This window comes from Abramis brama, assembly GCF_963993115.1.
Source record: "Abramis brama genome assembly, chromosome: 12".
In the NCBI taxonomy this organism is placed as follows: Eukaryota; Metazoa; Chordata; class Actinopteri; order Cypriniformes; family Leuciscidae; genus Abramis; species Abramis brama.
This window is the reverse complement of record NC_139974.1, coordinates 7,252,727-7,266,016: the sequence shown is the minus strand read 5'-3', so window position 1 is coordinate 7,266,016 and position 13,290 is coordinate 7,252,727. Positions and strand designations below refer to the sequence as shown.

General features: G+C 36.6%; 1 protein-coding gene across 4 annotated transcripts in view; it reads left to right on the top strand.

Annotated features, from left to right (window-relative positions):
- The window catches only part of LOC311092975 (uncharacterized protein), a 44,632-nt gene extending 32,274 nt beyond the window's left edge, over positions 1-12,358 (top strand). For all 4 annotated transcript variants that reach the window (XM_084130014.1, XM_084130012.1, XM_084130013.1 and 1 more), the window contains 12 exons: positions 3,459-3,578; positions 4,451-4,593; positions 5,150-5,280; positions 6,502-6,740; positions 6,909-7,191; positions 8,062-8,221; positions 9,857-9,961; positions 10,087-10,137; positions 10,225-10,273; positions 10,398-10,476; positions 10,587-10,819; positions 11,822-12,358. In XM_084130014.1, coding sequence (XP_083986140.1) covers positions 3,459-3,578; positions 4,451-4,593; positions 5,150-5,280; positions 6,502-6,740; positions 6,909-7,191; positions 8,062-8,221; positions 9,857-9,961; positions 10,087-10,137; positions 10,225-10,273; positions 10,398-10,476; positions 10,587-10,819; positions 11,822-11,832 — 1,604 coding nt within the window. In that variant the 3' untranslated portion in view covers positions 11,833-12,358. The remainder of the gene's footprint in view (positions 1-3,458; positions 3,579-4,450; positions 4,594-5,149; positions 5,281-6,501; positions 6,741-6,908; positions 7,192-8,061; positions 8,222-9,856; positions 9,962-10,086; positions 10,138-10,224; positions 10,274-10,397; positions 10,477-10,586; positions 10,820-11,821) is intronic.
- Positions 12,359-13,290: the final 932 nt, after the last annotated feature.

The following is a 13,290-nucleotide window of genomic DNA, read 5'->3' as shown; positions in this document are numbered from 1 at the left end:
TGTATTGCTCATTCCAAATCCACTTAACGCTTCTGGCTTATGTTTTTTTTTTATGTGTGTGTGTTTGTGTGTGTGTGTGTGAGAGATAATTGGGTTGAGTTCCAAAAATTACTACATTACTGTTCAAAGTTTGGGGTCAGTAAGATTGTTTAAAATTTTTGAAAGAAGTCTGACTGTTATGCATGGACCCACACACGACATGTGGGGGAAAAAATTATATTGTGGCCTCAAATTAACAATTTGTTTCCGCAACTCACTAATACGTAAGAACGTTTTACTATTTCGTTCCATCATTTTGCTAAATCATGTCCACGCTGTAATATTTTGTTCCCTTGTTATAGTTGAATCAAAGCGAGGAAAGGAATTAATTCTACATGGCCACGATTTACTAAGAGGAGGGAACAAATTAATAAGTTGTGGGAATGAATACTTAATTCGTGGCCACAATATATATATATATATATTTCCACATGTAATAGGCTCTCCAAGGCTGCATTTATTTGATTAAAAATACAGTAAAAACAATGAAATAAATATTGCTACAATTTAAAATGTTTTCTATTTGAATATATTTAATATATATAAATCCTATGATTGCAAAGCTGAATTTTAAGCAGCCATTAATACTTTTCTGCTTAATATTTTTGTGGAAACTGTGATGTATGTTTTCAGGATACTTTGATGAATAGAAAGTTCAAAAGAACAGCATTTATTTGAAAACATTTGTCTTTGTAACATTATAAATGTTTTTGCTGATACTTTTGATCAATTTAATGTATCCTTGCTGAATATAACTTTTTTTTATACCAAACTTTTGAATGGTATATATATATATATATATATATATATATATATATATATATATATATATATATATATATATAATGAAATATTTATGATTCTGGTTAATAACTGTTTCTCATTTCCCATCCCTACTGTATACTCCACGCTATTTAAAAAAAATATTATGTGAAACAGTATAGCATTATGCAATGCTAAGCACTCGCAAACAGTAGTATGCTACATATCACTATGTGTAAATAACAGTTATTGTCCACATTTTCAGTCCACTCTTGTTGGTCCAATCAAATTAAAGACAAGAGGTTAAAAATCGTAACACTCATCATTCTGCAAATGAAAGGTCAGTTTAAGCACTTTGCATTATATGCAGCAAAAGTAGTATGCCATCTCGATATTCTATGCAAATGGATAATATGCACAGTATAAATGCTAGAACCTGCAGAGACAGTAGTAGTATGGTAGTTATTCTGAACATACCCTTATTTTAAGTTTCTCTCCAAGGAAATAATGGGTTTTCTAGAATGCTGACATCCACATGCAGCAGAAAGTACTGGTGAGAAGTCAGCAAAACTGTAGCTATGCAGATGTGTATAAATCAACATAATAACAGCATTGTGCACCGCATGGAAACTGTGTAGCTCGTGGTCTGCTCTTATTTCCCTGTCATTAGAGATGACCACTCAAACTGCACTTTTTGCTGAGATATAATATATAATATTTAGGTTATGTTATATTTAGCTGCAGTCTTGTGAGACTTTCTGACCATTGAGGTTTATTTTTTTGCAACAAGCTTCCTGGAAATACTGCTAAATATTGTTTTCATAAGATATAGAATGAATATAGTTTAGAAGCAGGAGATTATATCCTAGATCGTGATCGAACCTTCTGTTACAGTAGTTCAGGCAACAGCACGGTTTGCCGCAGTGGGGGAGAAAAAAAGGCAGCTGTTGCCTAGCAACGGCCAGTGACCAGCCGTCACGAAGTGTTGTAAATTTTCTTGTGTTGCTAAAGTACACCACCTCGTTGCTACATTGAGAACAAGGGTCTGTTTTGAGACACAGTATTGTTTTAATGCTATTTATTGCTACATTCGGAGTGTGTTTCTGCCTGTTGGTGCCCAAGTGTGTGTGTTTGTAGTAAAGGAGCATGGGAGAAAACGAGTGTCATCGAGACCACAGATTCATTTCTTCGTCACTTCACTTGTTTTTCTCATGTCTGTAGAGAACTGTCATTCAGTCATTTCTGTGACAGCCCAAACCTCATTTTAATGTGCTCTCAGAATATTAACACCGCAGCATCCCATAATTCCCTGAATAAAACCAGTTTTAACCCGACTTTGAACATGTGAATACTCTAATTGTTCTGCTTTTAGAGTGCTGTTCGTCTAGACATGCAGTTAAACCATGCAGAAGATTCACAAATGAAATCTCTTAAATATTGCAAATGTTTCTCCAAGAGAATAATGAGATTAAATGAAGAGCAAAATATGACTCATGAGAAATTTCTCCTGAGAAATAGACTCATATTTGTCTCTTCTAGAGGTTGAGAAAAGATCTCAATGATGTCTTAAACTGTGCTCAGACTTGCAGAGAATACTGAAGTTTGCGATCAAAAGATCTCAATATGAACTCAAACTTGTCTCATCATATTTTTGTAAGACTAAATAATCTGAGCGATTTACTCAACCGTTCAAAGGTTCAAAGTCGGTACGATTTTTTTCTATTCAATCAAAATTACAGTAATATTATGAAATTCTATTTTAATACATTTTAAAATGTAATTTATTCCTGTGATCAAATCAAAGCTGAATTTTCAGCATCATTACTCCAGTCTTCAGTGTCACATGATCCTTCAGAAATCATTCTAATATCATGATTTGCTGATCAAGAAACATTTATTATTTTCAATATTTTATTTTTTTTAAGTATATTTTTACATTATACATTTACAAGGATTCTTTGAAGAATAGAAAGTATTTGAATTTATTTGAAATTGAAATCTTTTTTTAACATTATTCTGTCTCGTTTGATCAAATTTATGCATCCTTGCTGAATAAAATGAAAAATTTCTTGCTGAATATAAACTTTTCAATTTATAAATTATCACTCTTTACTTTTAATGTCAACGATTGGCTCATTTGTGTCTACTTTTAGTTCTTACTAGACATTTTAAGAGAAAAATCTTAAATGAAACGTATTAGAGCTCCATTTTGTCTCATGATTTATGAAAGAGAAAACTTAAAATAAAGCGTCAAAGTCAAACACACTTAAACTTTAGTTACTGTATCGTTGATTTAACCAGCATGAGTAAGATTGCTGGTTAAATTCACTAATTAAGTTGAAACTTCAAGTCCCTTGAAGTTACAATGAGCCGATGAGCAAATAAAGTGTGTGTAAAGAAGTACAGCAATCACAATATTCACAGTAGTGTAGATTCTGTGTCTTGCAGGAGTCCAGATCAACACATCACTGTCAGTGTTCACTCAACGAAGGGCTTGAGAATTCCACTTCCAGTAACAGCCTCTCTGATTGGTCGGGCTCCTCGTTGCTGGATGTTACAGCCAGCCGATTGGCTGAGCGCTTGCTCCGGCCCTTTGTCGAGTGACCCGTGGTATGTTGTCCACATGTGCCGATGCTAACAGCTCCCTCTTGTGTCAGCCCGCAGCTTGCGCCTGAGCCCGTGGGAGAGCCGCATCGTGGAGCGCTTGATGACACCCACTCTTTCCTTTCTGGCTCGCAGCCGGAGCGTTGCCACCCTCCAGAACAGCAGCGACCCTCGTGAGTTACACAACACACATGCACTTAACATGTCAGGAGCTTACGGTAATGGTTATACTCACCACATACAGGCACACACCCATGTAATGAGTTAAACACACATCATAATCAGGCCTCATTGAGTGCAAACAAGCAATTGTTCTTATTTGCTGAAATCAAACAAGAGATCTGCAGGGGAAAGTGCGAACAAGAGTATGCACTTTCACCTGCTATCATTTAAATATTATTAACATTAGTTCAATGTACAGTTTTCGTTTCTAAATGGTACCTGTTTTCTTGTGTTTGAGCTTAGTATGTGTTTGTCTAATGCATACATGAGCATTTAAATCTTTGCATTTTTTAATCCTTAAGATTTCAAATGAAAGTGCATAAATCTCAGACCATATCAGCCAATTACTATCTCATCTGCTGATTTTCTCTTTGATGTTTGGAGTTTTGGCTTATTGCATACTGCAGTGCACAGTTTATCCTTTTGTACATTTTGTTAAATTTACATAAAACAGTTTGCTTTTTTGCTCCACTTTTACGTGGAGTATACATTTTGCACAGAAGTTCCTTATTACCTGCGTGTTTAACTCAACAAGTGATGTCCAGTTGTCATTGCAAAAATAAAAATGTAATTCATCCAATTTTGTGTCAAAATGTCTGTCCATTTAAAAATCATAGTATATTTTTTAGATTGGAATGCAAAGTCAAGTTGAGTGCATTGCATTGTGGGATATAATACCCTGTGCTTTGTTTATATACTGCATATTTAGGAATCTTACCAACCCTAAATGTTTGAACAGTAGTGTGTATTATCTCAATTAAGTATGTAATGTTATGAGCATTATTAAGTGACTGTCTGTAAACATCTCTGTGTCTGATCTCAGATCAATGTTCCCGCTCTGCGTCCGTGTCTCCTCTGACGCCCTGCTCCCATCATCATCCTCACCAGCACAGCGCTGAACGCTGGAGGGTCTCGGCCAGCACTCCCGACATCACACAGCGCGCGAACAGACGCAACTCCACACCGGTAAAACACAGTAACACAAACAATGCAGAAATATTCAGATAAAAATGCTAATATACACTCCCGTTCAAAAGTTTGAGGACTGTATCTTTTTAAGATTTTTGACTGAAGTCTCTAATTCTCACCAAAGTTGCATTTATTTGATTTAAAATACATTAATATTGTAAAATGTTATTACAATTTAAAATAACTGATTATATTTTAATGTATTAAATTGATTTTATTTTGAAAAGTCATTTATTCCTGTGATCAAAGCTGAATTTTTAGCATCATTACTCAGTTTTCAGTGTCACATGATCCTTCAGAAATCATTCTAATATGATGATTTGCTGCTCAAGAAACATTTATGATTATTATCAGTGTTGAAAACAGTTAATATTTTCATAGAAAAACGTGTTTTTCAGAATTATTTGACTTTTGATTAACTTAATATATTTTTACTTATTAATTTACCTTTTAAAATAACTTAATGATATTAATAATATAATATTTCTCAAGAAAAAGTCCTGGTTTTCATGATTTGACTCCTTCAAAATGATTCATCAATGTTTTCCTCTAGTTTGAGAAGAAGAAGAAAGAAAAGAAAGACAAGGAACGAGAGAACGAAAAGGAGAAGAGCGCTCTGTCTAAAGAAAAGGTGGAGAAGAAGAGAAAATCCCAATCCATAACCAGAACAAAAACAGAAGCCAGGTGACTCTCTCTCTCTCTCTCTCTCTCACTCACACACTCACACACACACACACACACACACACACGCTCTCTGAGCTCTAAGCTGCTGCAGGTTAAATACTGTGCGCTCTCGAGCTGAAGAGAGGCTCTGATGTGATGCAGCCCAGCGAGGCGTCTGGCAGGCTGTTCGTTTTTATACAGGCCTTTGTGTTCAGTTGCTTTGTGGAAAAAGTGATAAATTAGCCATTAAAGGATTAAAGTTGTACTCTTATTATGGCTGTCCATGTCCTGCCTGATTATTTACACTGAGTCCAAACCGGGCGCCAAGGTCTCAGAGTAATTTGTTTCCTCACTAAAAGTGACAAAATCCACATTATTAGTGATACTTGCTAAGGCAGGCGTCACTATTATTATTGTTCACACTTAGGGTTAGTGTATATATTTGTGTGTGTGCAATAATCAGGGTTAGTGTGTGTGTGTGTGTGTGTGTGTGTGTGTGTGTGTGTGTGTGTGTGTGTGTGTGGACATGTTTTTCTACAACGGTGGGGACTTAAACCTGAATGCACACAGACTCATGGGGACTCGTGTCACCGTGGGGACCTAAATTGAGGTCCCCATGGGTACAAAAGCTTATAAATCATACAGAATTAGTTTTTTTGAAAATGTAAAAATGCAGAATGTCTCCTGTGATGGGTAGGTTTAGGGATAGGGGCAGTGTAAGGGGATAGAATATACAGTTTGTACAGTATAAAAACCATTACGTCTATGGAGAGTCCTCACAAAGATAGTGCACCAGACTGTGTGTGTGTGTGTGTGTGTGTGTGTTATATTATAATTTTTGAAGCATTACTAACTGGAAATAATATGTTTTGGTCTATATTGGAAGGTTCTTAATTCTATTCTCATTTAGGTTATGAAGCTAAAAACAGAGCTTCATCACCTAAATAAACAACGAGAGTAAACTAAACAAGTTAATTTGCTGAAATTACTAACTGGAAATAAATAAAAACTAAATCTAAAACTTAAAAAAATAAATAAACCTAAATACAAATATCAAAAACTAACAAAAATGACAAAAGCACATCACAAAATTACAAAAAATTTAAATTAAATGAAAATGTAAAATATCAAAAGAATGTAATGGAAATCAGAATCAAAATACAAAGTAAGAAAATCATTTTTGTTTTGATGTATGTTTTGATGTATGTTGGGATGTGTACTTAATTCTCTTCTTTTTTTTAGCCCAAATATCAAAGCTAAAAACAGAGCTTCATCACCTGCGACACCCAGGAGTCGCCCCCTCTCCCCCAATCCAGCGGCGTCCCCCAAACCACCCTCATCTTCAGGCCGGACTCCTCCTGGCACCAAGACCCGGCCTAAACGGGCTCAGACTCCCGCCCGCATACAGGCCCCCGCCGTCGCTGCTGTCGCCGTGGAAACCAAGGAGCCCCGTCAGGCTGACCCTCCTAAGGACACAAAGAGTGAGTGTGATCATCATGACGACCGAAGCTCTCAGATAAATCTGCATGACGGCTCAATGGTTTTCAAGGAGCCCAGGGCGACTTTTATAGCTTTAATATGTATGAATGAAACGCAAGTGCTTTTAAGGATTTTACTCTTCTTGATGGACTGTTTTTTTATCTGTTTAGCTGCTCCTAGTGTTCCTGACATCACTGTCTCATCTGCTCCGGCCACGCCCATCACTACCTCTGCACCAATCACAATAGCTCCTCAGACACCAGAGGTGGCCCATGTGGCCGCCACTCCTTCTCGATCGCTCTCTCCTGAGCCCGGCCCTCCGACCGCCAAGCCCACAGCCGGGACCAATGATCCAGAGGAGGCGGCCAGGGTTTTGGCGGAAAAGAGGCGTCAGGCACGTGAGCAGAGAGAGAAGGAGGAGCAAGAGAGACGAGAACAGGAGCAGAAGAGCAGGTTAGTTGATTGGAGAGTGTCAGTCTTGCATATCAAACACCCACTTTTCAAAGAACCGCTCATTTAGATTGACTGACATTTACTGTGATCACAGCAGAATTATTTCATACTTTATATTTATACTAAAATAACCCTGGTTGACTGAGTTTCTGTTGCTTTTAATGGTGAATTTCCAGGACTTTTCCAGTTGTTTGTGATTATTGGAAAAAATATATATAGATTTTTTTTTTGAGATTGCATTCACAAAGAGCAAATTCAGAAATATTTTAGAGCTGATCATCACCAAATAAATTGTGTATTATGTATACATTTACATTTATATTGAATAATTTATCAGACTGTGATTTACATGATTTTGTAAAAGATTTTTATCAATTTCAGTTACTTACACATTTGATTTATTTATAAATAATCAGACGGCCCATAAACAATCCATAGGTGTTCCTATGGTCTACGATCTTCTTAACACTGTTATTTTAGGATTATTGAGACACTATTCATATTTAGTCAATTCATATTTTCCATTTTTTATTTTCCATTTCATGCTTTAGTAATTTTGATGTTTCTTATTTGTATTAGTTTTTTTTTATATGTCTATAGTTTTATTTATTTTTATTTTAGTTAGTTATTTTAGTACATTATGTTAAAATAAATGAAAATGAGAACTGAAGTGATAGCAGGTTTTTTTACATTTTATATTATTTTCAGTTAATGAATATTTTAATGATTAATTATTTTATTTCAAGTGATCACAATGGTTTTTTTTATGGGTTCAGTTTTAGTTAACTATAATGACCCTGCATCTGAGGTGCTGACTAAGAATAACGAGCATAAGTCTCTAGACGCTAACCCTGCCTCATCTTCATCCAGAGAGATGCGCGAGGAGCACGCCAGACGTGAGGAGGAGGAGAGGAGGCGCAGGGAAGAGGAGGCGCGCTTCATGGCAGAGCAGCAGCGTCTGCAGGAGGAGAAGGAGGAGCAGGAGAGAGCAAGAGCCGAGCACGAGGAAAACCTGCGTCTGCAGAGACAGGTGAGCAGTGCATCATGGGTAATGGCTAACATTTATGACAGACTTCAAGTCAATTTCAAACAACGTGCGCTGTGGAAAACCTGGGAGAAGTCATTATTTTGATGAACAATGACAACGACAATGATGAAATTTAGAAAGCAGATAGACAATGTGTTGCTGAATCAGAATCTACAAATTTGCTCAAATCAGCTTTGTTTCTTCTTTTCATACATTCATTCCAAAATCTTTTAAAATCCATCTGCAGTCTTCTGTAAAATAATGTGAATACAAAAGACCTTGAAGGCATCAAGGTGACGGAGGCACAGGCAGACAGAAGGGCATTAACGTGAGTGCTTTCATACAACGGCCTCAGCTTGAGTCTCCCGCAGTGCATTAGCAGCCGTTCAGACCCGTACACACACGAGAAGACGGTACGCAAGCCTCCGGGCGACTCTCATCTGCTGCCCTTCACACTCGCCATCAGGTCGCGCAGAGCCCCTCTGACATGAAGCCTGCGTGCGTGTGTTCTGGTTTGATCTGATCATGCAGGACAGGCCTAATGGCTCTGTTTGTGGCTCTCTGGACGTACAAAGGACAGCTGTGGTGTCTGAGCAGCATCAAAAAGGATTTTTTTCAAGATCTAAACTGTGACAAGGGTGCAGATATGCATAAGCAGATTAATCTTGATGCCACATCTGGATTTATTGGCAATAAGATTAAGCTTAATAATTTTTTGCGGTGTACTTTAATGCATTTATGTCTTTAAATTGTACCTAATCCATTTTCTTAAATGCAGTTGTAAGATACTGTGTCTAGGTCAGTGTTATTGCAGTATTACAGGTGAAACTCGAAAGTAGATTGTGCAAAAGTTCATTTATTTCAGTAATTCAACTTAAAAGGTGAAACTAATATATTACATAGAAAATTACATGAAAAAAAGAGATATTTCAAGCCTTTATTTGTTATAATTTTGATGATTATGGCTTACAGCTTATGAACATTTTCAAAATTTCTGAGATTTTGAATTTGAGGTTTTCATATGTAAATGAGTCTATATAATATATTAGTTTCACCTTTTAAGTTGAATTACTGAAATAAATGAACTTTTGCACGATATTCTAATTTTTCGAATTTCACCTGTATTTTTATACTAGTTTTTGTTAAATTGTTATATATATATAATTTATTTAATTTTAGTTATTGTAGTTTTAAGCTATATGTTTTTTAAATAATTTTTTCGAGATTGCATTCACAGAGCAAATTCAGAAATATTTTAGAGCAGATCATAACCGCATAAATTGTGTATTAATATAAATTTACATTTAGATTGAATAATTTATCATACTGTGATTTACATGATTTTGTAAAAGATTTAATTCATTTCAGTTATTTACCAATTTGACTAATAATAAATAATCAGACGGCCCATAAACAATCCATAGGTGTTCCTATGGTCTAAGTCTTCTTAACACTGTTATTTTAGGATTATTGAGATACTATTATAATTTTTATTCATATTTTCAGTTTCATTTTTCAGGGACAAACTGAACTATACAAACCAGCCAAACCTTGAGTCATGTCATAGGGCTTATGGGAAATTTAGAGATTGGTGTAATGGATTTATGGGTAATGACATTTTATTCATGTCTTTGCCAGCGAGAGGAAGCCGAATCCAAAGCCCGAGAGGAAGCGGAGAAACAGAGGATAGAAAGAGAGAAACACTTCCAGAAGGAGGAACAGGAGCGCCTGGAGAGAAAGAAGGTAAAATGAGAGACTCTTCAAATGCTTTTATTGAAAGAAAATTGATCTCATTGCTCTCTAAGAGAAACAATTGAGTGGTTTCCCTTTTCTGTGGATTCGACTAACATCCATGTTCACCTTTCTAGCGTCTGGAAGAAATCATGAAAAGGACTCGTAAGAGTGACGCAGGGGTACAGGTGGGACACGTCTGTTTCATTAAGTCTGGATTAATCTCACACACAGAGCAAAAGGAGAATGAACATGCTTTATTTGTGTCTTTGCAGAAAGACGTTAAGACTCCAGCACAAGTGAATGGCAGAGTCTCTGACAACGGTAAAATCGATTTGTAGTATTGTGCATGTGATGTAACCCTTCAAAAAATAACTCTTTTGTCTATTAAAAATATTTTAAATGAGTTTAAAGGAAAAATATAAAGCTGTTAATTCTCATCTTGCAGTAATCCAGAAAAATCCTTCAGAAACTCTCCATAGTGGTGCGACAAATTTCAACCAATCACAAGGAGACGTGAAAATGAGGTAAACAAGACGTTGCACGATTAATTGCATCATTTGAAATGTACTAAATACAGTATTTTGATATCATATCTAATAGAAATACGAGAATTATACCCATGTTTCTTTCTCAGCTCTGTGTCCTGGGACGCGGCACCCGTCATTAATGGTGTCCAGCCCACCAAACATCAGAATGGACTGTCCTCCAATGGAGAGGCAGCGGACTTTGAGGAGATCATCAAGCTGTCCAATCACAGTGGCAGTGGAAACAGTGGGCAGGGTCAACCTGCTGACCCAATCATGGCCTTTGAGGGAGGGGAACCGTTCATGATGAAGGCGGGACCTATGAAACCTCAACATGTGGCAGGTAAGATTGGATATTTTTAGATTAGATAAGACATTTTATTTAATTAATGTCATGACTAATTACCATAATACTGTAAAAAAAAGTAATACTGTTGTATTCTTGTAACGAATGCAACAGGGATTTACACTAAATACTCTGGATGTACACTGATGTATTAAATATTATACACTGCCCGGCCAAAAAAGCCACTGTTTGGATTTAAATAGGAAAATGCTTAATAGTCTATGATTGGATGATTATTGCAGTGATTATTATGTTTCTAGCATGTTATATGTTTGGCAACAGTTCTTCTAACCCTAATTGATGAAGTGTGTAGCTATTCATTTCTTAAACAACCGTGTAGGAAGACACATCATGACCATATTCCAGGATGACAATGTCAAGATTCATCGGGATCAAACAGTGAAAGAATGGTTAAATTCGTTGAAAGTCTTTGTGATGTGCTGGAGGAGACTTTACAGAGTGCTGGACTCGTGCATTGGCAATACAAGATCTTTACCAAAAATGTATGCACCTCTTGAAGGAAATAACATCACAACATTTATTTTTCATGCTCCCTCCCAACCATTCTTTCGCAATTTGAGCCTAATAAGTCTTGACATTGTCATCCTGGAATCCTGGAATATATCCTGATACTGGTATTATGAAAACATATGCTTGTTAATACCATATAAAACATGCCTGTTACAAGCATTTCAACGCATGTTTATGAAAGTGTGAAACTGAAATGTGAATGGGATAGTTCACCTAAAAACAATTCTGTCATTATTGAACTCCTGTTGATACAAACCAATCTGACTTTCTTCCACTGAACATAAAAGAAGATTTTTGGAGCGTGACTGTGTGAATCACTTTTTCATTTTCATTAAATTGGAAACAGCCTGGACATTTTGCAAAACATCTCTATTTGAGTTGCATGGTTCGACATGAGGGTTCTGGGTGAACAAGCCTTTAAAGACTTAATCAAACTTTAAACTTTTGTGTCTTTTATTCTCTCTGCAGAGGTCCTGTGAGAGAGCAGAGCCTTCGGTGAGAGAAGAGAAGCCTTACGCTACCACTGCTTTCACCCCTGACGTGTGCCAAACCAACAAAAAGACTGCTTTAACTTTAGAAACACAGCAAGACAGAAACCGCCGATTTCTGTGCAAGCACTTTGAGAAAGTGGAGGAGAACCTTAAAAAGACACTTATATACATATACAACGTTTGCAAAAAGTCTCTGTCTATTTCACTGTGTGTCATGGTGCAAAGTGTCTTTAAAAAGTCACCTGCCGATTGTGTGGTGCACCTTAAAAGAGTCACTATATAATGAGTTTTAGAAAATACACGATGTTTGGCTATCATTATGATATTAATTGTTGTTGTTGTTGTTGTTGTTGTTATGATGTATTGTTATTGTTCTTTTAAATAGAAAACCGTGTGTGTCTTGAATTATTGCGTTATTTAACGTGTGGAGCATCAGAAGAGGGCGATATTCTGTATGTTAATGTATATTTGCCTGATTATGACAGACCTGTGGAATAAATCTTTATAAAAGGGACTGTGTGTTAAGTCAGTGCTTAAGGTGTTATAGTTACACATAAAGACATGTTTTTTGTTTCCACAGTTTGTGTTGTGGCATTAAATATGTTTGTGCAGCGACTCCACACAAGTGTTACTGAGAGTCAGAAAGATCCAGACAGTAACAGACACTCATGCACAATTTAAGGTAATAAGAAATATTGTAAACTACGTCAGTATACTATGTTATATTATGGAAGCTTGTTTTCTGCTGGCTCGGACCAGACGGGATGGCCTTCATTGCCCTTGTGCATCGATGAGCCTTGGGCGTCCAACACCCTGTCACCGGTTTGTGGTTTGTTCCTCCTCAGATCACTGTTGGTATATTCTCAGCACTGCTGACCGGGAGCGACACACACAAGCCTTTCAGAGATACTCTGATCCAGTCGCCTCACCACAGCAATCTGGCCCTTGTCAAACTCACTCAGATCTTTATTCCTGCCCATTTCTCCTGCATCCAACACACTGATTACGAGAACTGAGGGTTTGCTCACCATCTAATCTACCCAGACCTTAATATATGGCCTTGTAGGAGATGATCAATAATATTCGCTTCCCCTGTGACTGGTTATAATGTTTTAGGGAACTTGCACTTTTTATATTTTGAGTACTACATTAACCTGGAACGTTTTCAGACGTTTGCTTTGTTTAGAAACAGGACAAAATGTTACAGTTTATACTTTAAGTACAATTAAATGTGGGAACCTTTTTACTTTCAATCAAGCATGTTTTTTGCTAAACACGTCCACTTTAAATTGAATAATTTTTTGACAGTGTAGGCATACTTCTATAATTCCTTGTGCAGTGAATAATTTCAGCCAGTGGAGGGCAACACAATCCTGCAGCTCCGAATCTAAACTCCAGCCAAGTCACTTGTGTATGCTGAACAATATCCAGTTTATGATGTGCACT